Raw genomic sequence first — 17,711 nt, forward strand, 5'->3', positions numbered from 1 at the left:
AAGTCAACGACATTATACACATCAAGTTTGACCCGCTCTTAATATTTTTCAAAAGAATTTCTATTACGTATTGACGCCAGGGTGCGTGGCGACCATCTTTCGAACGGAATCAGTCCCTATGGAAATAAAAGAAAGACAAAATCGCAACCTAAAAATTACGCCTAAAAGTCTCCTGCAATTCTAGCTGCCATGATACAATAGTGTTTTGGACTAAAGAACTAAAAAGCCTCAAGATAAAAATGATTCTATAATACAAAAGCGATCGCATTAAGTGATTCCGTCTATTTCAATAGAAAATAAACGAAAGCGAAGCACATTTTCAATTTCTTTTAGGTGGAAGTGAACGATTTGTATACATTTCGGTATGTGCATACAAACTAATTGATATTATATTGCTAACATAGGAAATGTTGTTGGAACGTGTTCTCTTTGAGCGGCGTATTAAAAGCATACTCCAAGATGGCCGCTGCAATGACGACATCTCTCACTGTGGGGTTTGCAGCTTATTTTCCGTGAGTCTGGTTGCTTCACGCCGCAGTTGAGGGAAGAGTTGCAGACGTCCGACAAGCGTTTGCGGTGGCAGTGATGGGTCGGGAGTCTAGGTGAGTTAGACCCTTCAATGTTTTCAGTGCGGGCAATCTGACAGAGTACACTGGGCTGGGGCTCAAGACGTCCCGCACCGGAGCGAAGCTTTCCACTTCTATGCTATTGACTCTGGGTCTCGTGGCGTAGTGTTTGCCGTGCACAAACACATAGCATATATGTGCGGGTATTATTTAACAAATCAATGTTAACCTTTACGGTACACGACGACGAATATCATTTTTGTAAAACTATATTCTTTAAGCTTAGTATACTGCACACGAGGATTGCCACATTGCTCCTTGCTGAGCTTCCAATTCGCGGACTTTTGGGAATTGTTTGTCTTTAATCATCTTCAGTCTGCTGGGCAAACACACCTGATAACGATTTGTTACATCACGGCCCTGCACTAAGCTACACGATCTTCTGACACCGAGCTCTTTACGGTAATACTAGTGCATGCTGCAGAGCACATCAAGACACTATTTACAATGTACTCCCACTGCTGACAAATAGTTTTCTAAGACTACTACTAAGCCATCTCTCTTTACCACCAAACGTCTTATGCGCACGTACAGAGTTGTTGTCTTAGTTGAAACCAATGTTTCTGGCTGATTTATAGTGGAGAGAGATGGTTCGAGCTCCTGAAGCCAAGCTGGTAACATATCTGATTGGTGGCTGAAAACAGTACCTTGGCCCTGTCTCCGTTGACCTTGAAGCCGTTTATTACCCGTTTTTTGATCGTTAGTGTTGAAAATAATAACCTGTGTGTTATCTGCATATCGGTCCTAGCGCCTGTTCCGGATTGGGGCCCTTTGGACCTATTTAAGAGCAACCTGGACCTATGAGCTCCTCTTGTAGCCAGTCCCTTCAGTGTAGCAAGTGCCTCCACAAGGATTTCTTCTTGGTCCAAATCGCTCGTTGTTCTGATTTTTAAGAAGGGGAACTGAGAGGATCCCATCTGTTAACGTCTTATCTCCCTCATGGACTCCACCGTGAAGTTGTTGGGCCGCATCCTACTCTCCTGCTTGGAGAAGGCATCAGCTCTCTTTCGGGTATTCAATACGGATTCAGGAGAGGGATGGGGACGGAAGACAAATGTATTAACCTCTGTCTCTTTCTGGGGAAATGTAAAATTGTTAAGCCTGGTGCGCTTCACTTGGGCTTCATGGACCTGTCCAGTGCCTTCACCGTGTATTCCACTCAAAACTGTGGGGCATAATGGAAGGTCTGGGTATCAATAGATCAGTCGTCAATACCATTAGGGAAACGTACTGCGTCTTAGGTGCTGCTGTTAGGTTGTGGTGAGCTGGGGATGGGGGGGGGGGTTTATGGGGGTCGGTGGAGGTGCTCCAAAACGTTTATGATATGCAGAGGTCGTCAGACAAGGTTGTGTTCTCGCACCGTTCTTATTCTCCCTCTATATTAACCACCTAGAGGAGGATTTATTTTCAACGTGTGGGGATATACCCCAGATTGGAAAGTGCCTAATTACCTGCCCTATTGTACGCCGACGATGCTGTCATCCTGGGTTGTACACCTGTAGCATTGAAGTGTCTTTTGGATGCCTTTGCATCCTTCATGGAGTAACTACACATGAAGATTAACACCACTACTGGGGGATTTTAACTCCTCTACAATGTGATAAGAATGTAGACACTTTCACTCTATTAGATATTAGATAGTTTGGCAGGCTTTGGTCTCGCACAATTAGTTTCAGAGCCTACACATACGGCCCATCATACTCTTGATGGTATTTTCACCAACAATTCCAATATTATAGTGGCCAAAGTACTACCCATACATGGACAGACCACAAAGCCATTTTCTTCAAACTCTCCCATTTGGAGAGTCACATGTCTCAGTCTAAGAACCTGCCCCCTGCCAAATTCAGACCATGGCATAAAATCAAGAAAGAGAATTTAGTAGAGACGCTTGATAAAAGTCCACCCCTGTTAGAGCTAGATGACAACAAGGCTGCCGATAATTGTGTTGACTGGATTAGATTAGCTATGGATCGGTTGGTCCCAGAAAGAATAAGCAAACAATGGAGAAATAAAGCTCCAGCCTCCTGGTATAACTCATAAAATCTAAGTGTAGATGCTCAGAGCGGGCTTGGAGGGAAGACTATAGTGATAGCGATGGACAGTCAATATCTAATGGTAGCCCGAGGAAGTTACTGCTGCTGGTCATTGTTTCCGTTCTGAAGTTATTGGAGCTATCATTTGCCCTTTGAGACATAAGGCTTCCGGGCCTGGTGGTTCGCCAGACCTATTCAAGAGGAATATCACTATTTGGGCTTTTTTATTGATAAATATTTGAAACACTGCAGCGGCCAATGGTCCCCATGCGTTCAGGTCACAATCCATTTTAGTCCCATTGTTTAAATAAAGTGGAGCGAGGGTCCCTAAATGTCACCGCCCTATCCCTCACCTAGACACCACAGTGAAAGTGTTAGTTAAGGAGAATGCTTTTTTGCCAGTGGTTAGTTTCCCAAAGGCTAGGTGGCAGATGGCTTTTTAGGGCTGTGCGGATGCAATAGCTCCTTGGATGAGACTGCTGCATATTGTCATAATTTGTGGTCACTACCCCTTACAGAGTAAGAAAATCTGATTCCCCCATCTTCAAGGAGGCAACATTTTGCCAAGTGAGGACTGCTATGCTTTTCCAGGCCATATTGGGAGATGTCTGCTCATGTGTTTGCATGGGGCACTTCTTAAGCTGTGTGGTAGAAATACAAGGTGCTTGGCCTTGATATAGGGTCCTTTTTGGGTTTCTCCTATGCAGCGCGTAAGCGTTGCATAGGAGAGGACCTTTTGCATTCAGTCACCACTTTTGCCTAAACGCGTCCACATTTTGCATTGGTTGTATTGCAACATGTGCATGCTTGGCGTTTCCCTTGCAGGAGCGAGCAGCAGCGCCATCTGTTCCCACAAGGGAAACGCTTTGTGTGTCTGGTCCCCATGCACGTCTCCTCCACCCCACCTCCAAAAGAGTGCGCGTCGTAATTTAAGCATTTGCTGCCTGCCCTCGCCGCTGCTGGTTTTTCTTCCCTTCGCCCTCTCCTCAGCTTCTCCGACTTCCTTTCTTTTTCTCATTCTCCTTGCCCGCTCTCCTCCTCCTGCCTCGCGTGTTTGCCTCTCTGCAGGTTCCCTGTGTAAATGCTTGTTCGCCCTCCCAGAGTGACTGTTTAGCAGTTGTCCTAATTGACTCTCTGGGGATAAACTCGGCTTCTTAAAAAGAAGCTGTGCTCAAACACAGATGTGGAGTTTTCTCTTAATTGGTTTCCCACGCCTTGTGTAGCCCATGCACTTCACAATGCCAGGGCCCGCTGCGTCCAGCCTCGCTTAACCAAGTGCGGAGCCAAAGAAACACGCCGGAAGTGCGTCATTAAAAGGACATCTGTATTTCAACCACTTTGTTGCTAAATCCAGGGTCAGACATTGGTTTAAGATATTGTTGTTTAGACAGGTTTACTTCCTCTGCCACATAAGATTAGTTATTCAGATAGGTTCGAGTTTGTTTATTTGGGTAAACCCACAGCTTTCAGTTGCTAATACTCATATGTCTGGCCTATGGACAAAAGGGGAGCATGTCTGCAATATTTTTTTTTTCTTTTTGCGATCTCTCACAAACCAATATGTTTATGAAAAAGTAGCATTGTAGGTTAAGTGCAAATGTGGTTTGTCGGTTATTAAATATGCCTTTCTAAGATCATTCATAGTAGAATTGGCAGCCTGAAGTTAGCGACACATAGATTTCCACCTGGGTTCTTAATAACGGTTTCCAGTTATCAATGGTTAAAGAGCACGCAGGTGGATATCCAAGCTGGCCTCTCCCTTCCAATGATTCAGTCAGAAGTTCAGAACCATGTGTTAGGCGTTTCTTTTATTTTGTCTAACTGCACACCACACAGAAATCCTACCAGAATCCATAGGAAAGTGACAAACTAAATTATTACGCTGAAATTGCCCTGAGATCTTGTTGAAAATGGGCATTGCCTTTTTTATTGTTAGATTTTACAGACCTCGTGATTTTTCATGCTATGAGCCTGTGTCAAGATGCCAATGTGGCTTTTCCCTGGGTCTCTTGAATGCAGGAGAGAAGCTAGTGCAGCAGATTAGCTGAATTGTACAAAGGTAAACCAGAAAACCTGGGCCCATTGTGTCTTCCACACTTAAATTGTGTTATCAAGCAAATTATTTATTTCACTAAGAATCTTTTTTTCTTCATTATTGCATATAAAAGCACTTCCAGATATGAGTTCAGACTACCAGTTGTACAAAAATAACACTTTAAGTACTTCTCAATGCAGTGCTACAATGTACCTATTACGGTCAAAGCTTCTAAATTAAAGAACAGTAGACGTTGTTGTAGCACTCAGGATAATGTGCTGCATGGCTAAATACTTATAAGGTCCAAAATGCGAGACTTATTGGCTATGCCAATGCTTGTTAAGAATTGTGCCCTTGTATTTATGTGGGTAGATGAAGGAGCTTTTTATGTACTGTTTATTGTAAAATGGCTCTTTTATGTTCTTTGTATAATGAATTAAGATTTTACAATTTCATATGTTTTTATCATGTTTTATATCTTTTATGGTTAACTATTTAACCAAATAAAGAAACATATCTATCTGTTTAGCACCCTGGCCGTGATGGTGGCACATAGTAATCTACTGAAATACTGTGAGGCACAAACTTTGCCTTCCATACAGGAGTGGGAAGAAGGCATGGATTGGGGTATGTTGGTGGTGAAATTGGTGTCCCAAGCGAGAGGTTGCCCTTGCAAATATGAGGAAGTCTGGGTCCTTGGATGGAGGTGGAAGAAAGAGATAGAGTAAGGAAATGTGGAGGGTACGCTGCTGGTGGGGGATGGGTCCAGCTGGAGCCACAAGACAACATGTTGGGCTTTGATGTGAACAGAACAAAGAGGACAACCCGACCAAGGTTTAGCACAACCAACAATAGTATAGAAAATATTAATGTGGTACTGCACACTTCCAGTGCCTGTTGTCCCAGGGCACAGTTCCCGATCAAACAATTTTTAACAAATGACGGAAGGCGCACTCAATGGAATATTACAGAGACGATGTTTTGAGTCCAAAAGTTATCTTCTTGTGGTAATTATACCAGGTAATCGAAAACAGCCAACGCGTTTCGTTCCGATGTCGGAACTTCGTCAGGGCGTGAAATATAAGGTATACGTTCTTTCACGGAAGGTTGTCTAGGTATCTATAAGCGCAAGGGAGCAACATCAAGGATGGACCATGTAGATGTACTTGCCCCAGGTATAATTCGCTTAATCAAGAAGTAGTATAAACAGTAAGAAGATATCTTTTCTTGCCCCTTAAAGAGATAATAAATCTTGAAAGGCTGAAGGGAGTGAGTATCAAAGGTTTGCGAGGATGAGTACCCGCACGTTCAAAAGTTCATGTGACACGGAACAGTCTTGAGTAATATGTGGAAGCTGAAGAGTCGAGTAGTTCCTCTCTTAGTTAGTAATGTGGGCATGTGGCATAACGGGTCCGTAGGAGAACGCGCAGAAATCCTGCCTGCTTCCTGTTAGCAGGCAGGATTTCTGCGCGTTCTCCTACGGAGCCCGCATGTCTACCTAAGAAAGGAATTATCCGTCCTATGGGCTTCTACACTTTGCTCAAGACCCGTTATGCCATATGCCCGCATTACTAAGAGAGGAACTACTCGTCCCTTGGGCTTCCACATATTACTCAAGACTGTTTTGTGTCACATGAACTTTTGAACGTGTGGGAACTCATCTTGGTAAACCTTTGATACTCACTCCCTTCAGCCTTTCAAGATTTATTATCTCTTTAAGGGGCAAGAAAAGATACCTTCTTACTGTTTGATATTTTTTATTTGATATTTATTGGAATTTGTATAGCGCATCTATCGCTCCGGAAGGAGCATCTTGGCGCTGAGCAAAACAGAAAAACCCGCATGGGAAGGAATGGATCAGATGGCTGCGAGGACTGATTAATTAGACTGAGGGAAAATCCAGGTCTTCAGGAGTTTCCTGAAAAGGCTTTCAGTGGGAGCGTGTCTAAGGTTGAGGGGGAGACCGTTTCATGCCTTGGCCGCCAAAAATGAGAAGGTTTTACCCCCTCTCGTTTTTAGCTGTATTCGAGGGACAGAAACCAAATTGGCTCCTGATGACCTCAAGCAGCGCGAAGGAATATAGCGCGAAAAGCGCTTGATCAGATACGAAGGGCCAGTGTTCCTGGTGGCTTTAAAGACCGTGACGAGAAGCTTGAAAAGAATTCTTTTGTGGAGGGGCAGCCAATGTAGAGTGTTGAGGGCTGCAGAGGCCGAGGACCTTCTTGGGAGTTTAAGTACAAGCCTGGCCGCTGCGTGTTGGACACTCTGTAGTTTCTTAAGGGAAGACTTTTTTATTCCTGCCAAAAGGCCATTACAATAATCCAGCCGGGATAGGATCAGGCCCACCGCGACTGATTTCCTGGCTGAAATGGGAAGGAAGTCAAAAAATTTCTTCAGCTGTCTGAGACTGAAGCAGCACCCAGCAGTAATGCGCACATGGTCGTCAAAACTGAGGGACGAGTCGAATTGGACGCCAAGATTGCGGGCCGAGGAGACCGCACTAGGCGGTGCTTCCGAGTTATGGGGCCACCAATCTTTTGGGGAGAAAAGGATGTCTTTGCCCAAGGGTATTATTTCAGTTTTGGCGCTGTTGCACTTAAGGTGGTTATGGTTAAGCCAAGAAAAGACTTGGGAGAGGCAATTCTGGAATCTGAGGGCGGCGCCGGGGTGCTTTTTATCGATAGTGACGACAAGCTGAGTGTCGTCAGCATAGGAAGTTACGAGAGTTCCGTGGGATTCAATCAGTGAGAGAAGGGGGGTCATATATATATTAAAAAAAAAGGGCTAAGGATGGACCCCTGGGGCACTCCGGATGTTGTGGGTCTTTCGCCAGAAAGGAATGGACCTAGAGAAACAGTTTGTGATCTATTGGATAGGAATGATGTTATCCATATTAAAGCAGAACCCGACACCCCAATCTCACGCGTTCTGTTGATGAGGATGGCATGGGAGATGGTGTTGAATGCTGCAGTTAAGTCGAGCAGGATGAGTACAGCTTGTTTTCCCTCATCCTGCAAGAACTTAATGGTGTCCGATAGCTCAATCAGGGCGGTTTCAGTGGAGTGGCCAGGGCGGAAACCTGATTGCTGTGGGTGTAGGATGTGATTGCTTTCCACAAAGACTTTTAATTCCTCGTGAACGAACTGCTCAGTGATTTTGCCAAGTGCCGGGAGAAGGGAGATTGGGCGCATATTTGATAGGTCTGTCGGGGATTTGTTCTGTTTTTTCATTAAAGGCTTGACTATGGCCTTCTTCCATTCAGCGGGGACAATGCCTGAATTGAGAGATTCGTTGACAATGGCATTGATTGAGGGGTTGACAGCCTCAATGAGATGGTGGAGAATAATCGGAGGGCAGGAGTCCGTGGGGGCTCCCGATCTGCAGGTCATAATAGCCTTATGTGTTTGTGATAGAGAGACTGGAGTGAAATTACACAAGGAGAATGGAATGGTCTCGGCATCTTGTGTATGGATTATTGGGGGGGGAAATCCTTATGGATGTTATTTATTTTCTCAATGAAAAAGTCCGCAATTTGGTCACAGAGGGTTTGGGATGGAGGGATTTCTAGTGCCAAGGCCTTGGGGTGGGTGAAAGACTTAACTATATTAAAGATGGTGTGTTGTTTCTGATTAGCTTCCTCTATAGCTGTGGTAAAAAACTCATTTTTAGCTCTTTTTATGTTGTAGTGGTATTGTTTCCTCTGCAGGATATATAAGGATCTGGAAGCAAGATCGTACGTTTTCCTCCACTCTCTTTCAAGGATCCTGCACTTAAGATGACATTCGGAGAGGGCCTGGGTGTACCAAGGGGCATTAGGCTTTCTTTTGCGGGGAACTGATTTTTGATTGGTTGGATTGGAGTAGACAGAAACCACACTGTCAATCCATGAGTGGAAGTTTTTAGAGTCTTGAGATACGTCTCCGACGATATTAGGGGGGGGGGGGGTCAAGGGGCTGGGGGTTCAGCTTAATGCGCTCAGCCACTTTCTTCCAATTGGTTGAGAAGGGGGTGGGGGAGCACTTAGTGTTCGGTGGCGATATCCGGTTTGCCTTGATGGAGAAGGGAATAAAACAGTGATCAGTCCATATTTGTGGAATCGGAGGAGAGACAGTTAGAGTAACAGAATTAGTGCAGATGCCATCTAGCGTGTGGCCGGCCCGGTGTGTAGGGGGGGTGACCAGTTGTGAAAGGCCAAAAATATCTTTATATCTACTTCTTGATTAAGCGAATTATACCTGGGGCAAGTACATCTACATGGTCCATCCTTGATGTTGCTCCCTTGCGCTTATAGATACCTCGACAACCTTCCGTGAAAGAACGTATACCTTATATTTCACGCCCTGACGAAGTTCCGACATCGGAACGAAACGCGTTGGCTGTTTTGTATTACCTGGTATAATTGCCACAATAAAGAAGATAACTTTTGGACTCAAAACATCGTCTCTGTAATATTCCATTGAGTGCGCCTTCCGTCATTAGTTAAAAAATGTTGGGCTTTGATGTTGATGTGAAATTGCTCTGGCTGTTGTGATTTGTCATGCTCCAGTCCAACTTTTGTGAAGATTTATACGACTGTTGCATGCTTGCTCACTTGCCTTTGGAAGTAAGGAGGGGAGGTATGCTACATTGGTTTATACTTTGCGCGTTCTGTTTTTGGTTTGGCCTCTTTAAATATCACTGTTATGATAGCTTGCCTCAAGTCTGAGGAGAAAGAGCCTCTTGCTTCTGGGCCTCTAAGAGTATATGAATAAGATACGGGCCTTCCAGGAATAGGAGTTTCTTGTACAGCTCAGCAGGTATTCCAATAGGCCTCGGGTTCTGTATCTTTTAGCACCTCGAGTTTTCCTCCGGCATAAGATAGCCATCTAGGCTCTTATAGTCATCCTCACTTAGAGTCCGGATATCCAGTTAATTCAGAAACCCATCACTTTCTTCAATTACTCTCAACTGTCTTGCTTGATAGAAATCTCAATAGTTAGCTGCACATGTTTGCACCATATCTATTGCCTGCATTCTTTCCCCTTATTTAGTTCGAGCATAGAGTCAGTGCGCATGCACTACTCAGCAAGCCATGCAGTTATCCCTCGGTGGGGTTAGACCAATCCCACCGCTTTCCATTTGTTCAATGTGCCTTTAGAAATTCCTTTCATTTTATTGATGAAAAGCTAGTCTTCGTCCCGCCTTTTTGTGTGTTTTGACTTTCCTGGAGACTGCCCCTTTTACACGTCTTTACTTTGGGTTTATTTATTGTGTCTTTGCCGAACAATTTTATTTTTGTGCGATCAGTGGGCCTGTGACATTTCATGCTTGCCCCCGGCCTCTCGTTGCCTTTGTGCGTGTCTGTGATCTGCTCCTGTCTCTCAGCCCGGAGCACTCCCCATGTTGTCTTTGCTCTTGTCCCTCTTGTTGCCCGTGTCCTCAATCGTTTTATTTCAGCCGACCTGTTTGAAGTGCTGTCTTTTTTTTTTTTTTAGGTCGAGGCTGTGCATGTGCAGTCTTGCTGGCGAGATTTTATGATCTTAAGGTGCTTTCACTAGTGGGCTTTAAGCCCCGCCCCTCTTTCCCATTGGCTGGCGTCACCGTTTATGTTAAACGGTGGTCAGCGATTGGGAAAGAGGTTATTGTGACGTACTCTTTTCGAGCCATTCCCACTTGGACGGGCTCACCTGACTTCCTGCTGTCGCAAAAGGATTCTTATCTTTATGGGGCCAAACACATGGCCCCATAAAGATACCAAACCTTTTACTTAAGAAGGAAAGCAGGCCAGGCCATCCAGGTGGGATGGCAGAAAAAGAAAAGTCTATGTCATGGCGTGCAATTGTTTTATTTGGTATGAAAGTATGTTTTCAAGGCATCTTTGAAGAAGAAAAAAGACGTTCACTTAGTGCTCTATCTTTTGAACAAGAGAGCTGCAGTCCGTCTCTTACGTCTAGTTTGCGGTTAAAAGCCGAAAGAAGACTTGTGCTTCTCCGCTGACAAAGGCTTGTCATCTTTCTATGACTACTGCCAAGCCTCTAGTGCTTACTGCTGTTGCCAGCGGATCTGCCTCATCCGCGGGAGCCCCCGGGCGCAGGAAGAGGAAGAGGACGACAGGTCGGAGCTGACCCGGAGGAGGATAAGGACCTCATGTGCAAAAGCAGAGGAATGTGTGAGCTGTCAACAGAGGGGAGGGAGCACTACACCTGGGAGATCTTCTCACCGACAGCTGGGCCAAGACCTCCGTTCGGGTGGTAGCTATGGCGTCGCCTCATCCGCAGGAGCCCCCGGGCGCAGGAGGAGGAAGAGGACGACGGGTCGGAGCTGACCCGGAGGAGGGTAAGGACCTCCTGTGCAAAAGCAGAGGAATGTGTAAGCTGTCCACAGAGGGGAGGGAGCACTACACCCGGGAGATCTTCTCACCGACAGCTGGGCCAAGACCTCCGTTCGGGTGGTAGCTATGGCGTCACACTGGAGATATGAGAGTTCACCCTAATTGTGGGTTCTCCCTGGTGCAAGGTGAACATCTTTGGTCTCTGAGGTGCAGGAAAGTAGGGCATTCCCTGCCAGGAGTTTTACTTCTTCCTGCAAGGGGGAGACCCACGGGCTCCCAGCTCTTTATAGAGATACTTTCTTCACATCACCCTATATGCGCTGCCTTGGTGCACATTGCAGTGCAGCCTTCTTTGTCCTTTGTTCGGCCTACCTGATTGACTGGATCTTTTTCTTCAGCTGCTATGGCCATATTGTGACAGAATCCGGCTCTGCTCTTCTTTCCAGTCCCCTGTCTACACTCGTAGTCCCACTCTGACGCTGTCCATTCTGTCTCTATTGCTGACTGATCACGACCTCCGGGCAGTCAAACTTTTGTTGCTGGCTCGCTTGTTTAGCTCAGCTGCTCTGCATGCTCTTGTGTGCGATCAGAGCACCATGCGTTTCAGCGTTTGCCTTTCCCTGTGATAGATTGCATCCTCCGGTCCATTCCCAGCGCAGGTCATTCGCCATCTTACGTTCAAACAAGCAGTTACAATGCAATGGTTTCGCCTTTGGAAAAGCTAGAGCTATTGGCATTGTAAATGACAACATTTGTATTTATGTGTTGGTTTTGAAAACAAATAAATCAAGCATTTACAATGCAACGTGTCGTCTTTGCAAAAGTTAGAGCTATTGGCATTGTAAATTACAAACTTTTTATTTGTGTTGGTTTTGAAAACAGATAAATAAATGGCATTGTTATTTACAATGCCAATAGCTTAATCTCTCCCAAATGTGAGACCTATTGCATTTGCGCGCACACACACACACACACACACAGACACACACACAGACACACACACACACACACACAGAGACACACACACACAGAGACACACACACACAGAGACACACACACAGAGACACACACACACAGAGACACACACACACAGAGACACACACACACAGAGACACACACACACACAGACACACAGACACAGAGACACACACACACAGAGACACACACACAGAGACACACACACACAGACAGACACACACAGACAGACACACACACACAGACACACACACAGACACACACACAGACACACACACAGACACACACACAGACACACAGACACACAGACACACAGACACACAGACACACAGACACACAGACACACAGACACACAGACACACAGACACACACACACAGACACACAGACACACAGACACACAGACACACAGACACACAGACACACAGACACACAGACACACAGACACACAGACACACAGACACACAGACACACAGACACACAGACACACAGACACACAGACACACAGACACACAGACACACAGACACGCAGACGCACAGACTCAGACACACAGACTCAGACGCACAGACTCAGACACACAGACGCAGACACACAGACGCAGACACACAGACGCAGACACACAGACGCAGACACACAGACGCAGACACACAGACGCAGACACACAGACGCAGACACACAGACGCAGACACGCAGACACGCAGACACGCAGACACGCAGACACGCAGACACGCAGACGCAGACACGCAGACGCAGACGCGCAGACGCAGACGCGCAGGCGCAGACGCGCAGGCGCAGACGCGCAGGCGCAGACACGCAGGCGCAGACACGCAGGCGCAGAGACACAGGCGCAGAGACACAGGCGCAGAGACACAGGCGCAGAGACACAGGCGCAGAGACACAGGCGCAGAGACACAGGCGCAGAGACACATGCGCACACGCACACAGAGACATGCGCACACGCACACAGAGACATGCGCACACGCACACAGAGACATGCGCACACGCACACAGAGACATGCGCACACGCACACAGAGACATGCGCACACGCACACAGAGACATGCGCACACGCACACAGAGACATGCGCACACGCACACAGAGACATGCGCACACGCACACAGAGACATGCGCACACGCACACAGAGACATGCGCACACGCACACAGAGACATGCGCACACGCACACAGAGACATGCGCACACGCACACAGAGACATGCGCACACGCACACAGAGACATGCGCACACGCACACAGAGACATGCGCACACGCACACAGAGACATGCGCACACGCACACAGAGACATGCGCACACGCACACAGAGACATGCGCACACGCACACAGAGACATGCGCACACGCACACAGAGACATGCGCACACGCACACAGAGACATGCGCACACGCACACAGAGACATGCGCACACGCACACAGAGACATGCGCACACACACACAGACATGCGCACACACACACAGACACACACACACACAGAGACACACACACACACTCACTCACTCACTCACTCACTCACTCACTCACTCACTCACTCACTCACTCACTCACTCACTCACTCACTCACACACACTTCACACACACTTCACACACACTTCACACACACTTCACACACACTTCACACACACTTCACACACACTTCACACACACTTCACACACACACTTCACACATGCAGAGATTAGGTAAACTTTACACAGTCAGGGCAGAGGTGCACTTCAGACAGGTAAGGCAGGGTTACATTTCACAGACAAATGTTTCAAAAACATTTCACATAGGCAGGGCTGAGGTACATTTAACAGACAGGACATAAATGCAGTTCACACAGGCAGCACTGAGGCGCATTTCATACAGACAGTGCAGAGATGCACTTCACACAAGCAGGGTAGAGAGCACTTCACAGACAGGGCCGAGGTGCACTTCACACAGAGGCAGGGCCGAGGTGCACTTCACACAGAGGCAGAGCCGAGGTGCACTTCAAACAGAGGCAGAGCCGAGGTGCACTTCACACAGAGGCAGAGCCGAGGTGCACTTCACACAGAGGCAGAGCCGAGGTGCACTTCACACAGAGGCAGAGCCGAGGTGCACTTCACACAGAGGCAGAGCCGAGGTGCACTTCACACAGAGGCAGAGCCGAGGTGCACTTCACACAGAGGCAGAGCCGAGGTGCACTTCACACAGAGGCAGAGCCGAGGTGCACTTCACACAGAGGCAGAGCCGAGGTGCACTTCAGTGCACTTCACACAGAGGCAGGGCCGAGGTGCACTTCACACAGAGGCAGGGCCGAGGTGCACTTCACACAGAAAGGGAGACAGGGCAAGGGTGCTCTTCACACAGAAAGGGAGACAGGGCAAGGGTGCTCTTCACAGACGACAGGGCAGAGGTGCACTTCACACAGATACATTCCATATAGACAGGGCAGAGGGACACTGCACACATGCAGAGATTAGGAAAACTTTACACAGTCAGGGCAGAGTTGCACTTCAGACAGGTAAGGCAGGGTTACATTTCACAGACAAATGTTTCAAAAACATTTCACACAGGCAGGGCTGAGGTACATTTAACAGACAGGACATAAATGCAGTTCACACAGGCAGCACTGAGGCGCATTTCATACAGACAGTGCAGAGATGCACTTCACACAAGCAGGGTAGAGAGCACTTCACAGACAGGGCCGAGGTGCACTTCACACAGAGGCAGGGCCGAGGTGCACTTCACACAGAGGCAGGGCCGAGGTGCACTTCACACAGAGGCAGGGCCGAGGTGCACTTCACACAGAGGCAGGGCCGAGGTGCACTTCACACAGAGGCAGGGCCGAGGTGCACTTCACACAGAGGCAGGGCCGAGGTGCACTTCACACAGAGGCAGGGCCGAGGTGCACTTCACACAGAAAGGGAGACAGGGCAAGGGTGCTCTTCACACAGAGGCAGGGCCGAGGTGCACTTCACACAGAAAGGGAGACAGGGCAAGGGTGCTCTTCACAGACGACAGGGCAGAGGTGCACTTCACACAGATACATTCCATATAGATGGGGTAGAGGGACACTTCACACATGCAGAGATTAGGTAAACTTTACACAGACCGGGCAGAGATGCACGTCAAACAGGGAAAAGGTGCGCATCGCAGGCAGGGCAGAGGTGCGCATCGCAGGCAGGGCAGAGGTGCGCATCGCAGGCAGGGCAGAGGTGCGCATCGCAGGCAGGGCAGAGGTGCGCATCGCAGGCAGGGCAGAGGTGCGCATCGCAGGCAGGGCAGAGGTTGCGCATCACAGGCAGGGCAGAGGTTGCGCATCACAGGCAGGGCAGAGGTTGCGCATCACAGGCAGGGCAGAGGTTGCGCATCACAGGCAGGGCAGAGGTTGCGCATCACAGGCAGGGCAGAGGTTGCGCATCACAGGCAGGGCAGAGGTTGCGCATCACAGGCAGGGCAGAGGTTGCGCATCACAGGCAGGGCAGAGGTTGCGCATCACAGGCAGGGCAGAGGTTGCGCATGACAGGCAGGGCAGAGGTTGCGCATGACAGGCAGGGCAGAGGTTGCGCATGACAGGCAGGGCAGAGGTTGCGCATGACAGGCAGGGCAGAGGTTGCGCATGACAGGCAGGGCAGAGGTTGCGCATGACAGGCAGGGCAGAGGTGCGCAGCACAGGCAGGGCAGAGGTGCGCAGCACAGGCAGGGCAGAGGTTGCGCATCACAGTCAGGGCAGAGGTTGCGCATCACAGTCAGGGCAGAGGTTGCGCATCACAGTCAGGGCAGAGGTGCGCATCACAGTCAGGGCAGAGGTGCGCATCACAGTCAGGGCAGAGGTGCGCATCACAGTCAGGGCAGAGGTGCGCATCAGTCAGGGCAGAGGTGCGCATCACAGGCAGGGCAGAGGTGCACTTCACACAGACAGGACAGAATGGCACGTCCCACATACATGATTCAGGTACATTTCACACAAGCACGGCCTGTGTGTGCATGCCAAACAAGCAGAACAGGTGTGTAATTCACGAGGGTAGGTTAGAAATGCATTTTACCCGGACGGCAAGTGCACAGACCTGGCCCTTGCAGGGCAGGCGCCCGTGTTACACATGCACCGCAGTCCCATTTCAAGCAGGCGTCATATGGACACATTTTATACAGGCAGGCAGAGGTACCTTGCATTGACTCTCGTGGGGTAGATATACACATAGGGGGGGATTGGGAGGGGGTGGGGCAGCGGCCCCGGAGATGTGCCCTGGCAGGAAGCGCTCTGGCAGAACAGGGGGTTGTGTTGAGGAAACTGGAGTGCGAGAACAGGAGTATAGTGCGTGGACAGGGGTCGAGTTTAAGAATAGAAACAGAGTGTAGGGACCTTCGTCGAGTGTAGGGACCTTCGTCGAGTGTAGGGACCTTCGTCGAGTGTAGGGACCTTCGTCGAGTGTAGGGACCTTCGTCGAGTGTAGGGACCTTCGTCGAGTGTAGGGACCTTCGTCGAGTGTAGGGACCTTCGTCGAGTGTAGGGACCTTCGTCGAGTGTAGGGACCTTCGTCGAGTTCCAGACGGAGGTCGAGTGTAGAGATGGGGGTAGAGTGCCGGACGGAGGTCTTAACTCTGCTAACACAACATTGCCCCTACTTTAGAACTCTCCAACATCCTCCTGTTGCCACTCTGCCCCCTCCCGCTCACTACCTGTCCTGCACCTCTGCCCCTTCCTCTTTCTGCCCCTCTCTGATGCCTGTCCGCTACCTTTAATCACTTTCGTGTGCCCTCCCCGTCCCCTGTCATTTACCTCTGCCCTGGCTCCTCGTGCCCTGCCCTGTTTCTGCCCTGGCTCCTCGTGCCCTGCTTCTCACTGCCCCTCGCCTGCCCGGACCTGTAGCTCAGCGGCGGCGCTCTCTCCACAGCCCAGTGAAGCACATCCTCTGCCCAAGGCTGTCTCAGACACCAAGGGCGGGGGGGGGCATGGGGGTGAATGGACGCGCACTTGGGGGCCTTTCACAAACAAGTGACACTCTGGAGGGAGAGCGGCGGAGGGGGCGGGGGAAGGAAAGGCCAAAATGAGATTAGTCACTGAGCACAGGCACCCCCTATCTCCGCAGAGATCTCGCTGCTCCCACCCACCCCTCCAGAGGAAAATACACACATACCAACATGCACCGGGGCTGACCCGCAAGCGGCTACTTTCCAACCCCCCCAGAGCTGGGACCACCAGGGGGGCTTCTTGGGAAAACAAGCATGCCAAATAGGACAGCCCCCACTGCCCTGGAGAGCCCGCCAGTGGAGTTTCAAGCATGGAGAGGCGCGTCGAGTCTGAAGCTGGGCAGCTCGCCCCTTCTCGAGATCAGTTCTGTATGAAGAGAAAGTGCCCCATCCCCCGGGAGGAGATGGGACCTGATATGTGCGGAGCGAACAAAAGCCGGTTTAAGCAGACAGACAGACAGACTAGACTCCGAGGTGTGGGGTAAGGCCAGACACAGCAGCTCCAGGGGCTTAGGCATTGAGACTCTTTTGGTCCTGTTTGGAAGTAAGTCCGCACAGGGAATGTCCATATACCTTGCTGACGGGGTACCCTGCAGTGGGGAAGTAGGGGTGAGGAGCAGGCAGTGCCCCGCCCTGGGCCTGGACCCACGCATTTGGCGGTCTGCGGCCTCGCGGAGGCGGCGCTGATGGGTGCAATGCTGGGGGGCTCTGACAGGAAGAATGTCACGGACAGGCCTGCCCCATATCCTCATACGAGGCTACAATATTGAGGGAGTGAAAGGG

General features: G+C 49.2%; 1 protein-coding gene across 1 annotated transcript in view; it reads left to right on the forward strand.

Moving 5' to 3' along the window:
* The first annotated feature begins 534 nt into the window (after window positions 1-534).
* Window positions 535-17,711, forward strand: part of DDX46 (DEAD-box helicase 46) — a 970,300-nt gene continuing 953,123 nt past the window's right edge. Inside the window, exon 1 of the mRNA XM_086931496.1 lies at window positions 535-602. Coding sequence (XP_086787622.1) covers window positions 586-602 — 17 coding nt within the window. The 5' untranslated portion in view covers window positions 535-585. The remainder of the gene's footprint in view (window positions 603-17,711) is intronic.

This window comes from Lissotriton vulgaris, chromosome 7 (assembly GCF_964263255.1).
Source record: "Lissotriton vulgaris chromosome 7, aLisVul1.2, whole genome shotgun sequence".
NCBI classification, from domain to species: domain Eukaryota; kingdom Metazoa; phylum Chordata; class Amphibia; order Caudata; family Salamandridae; genus Lissotriton; species Lissotriton vulgaris.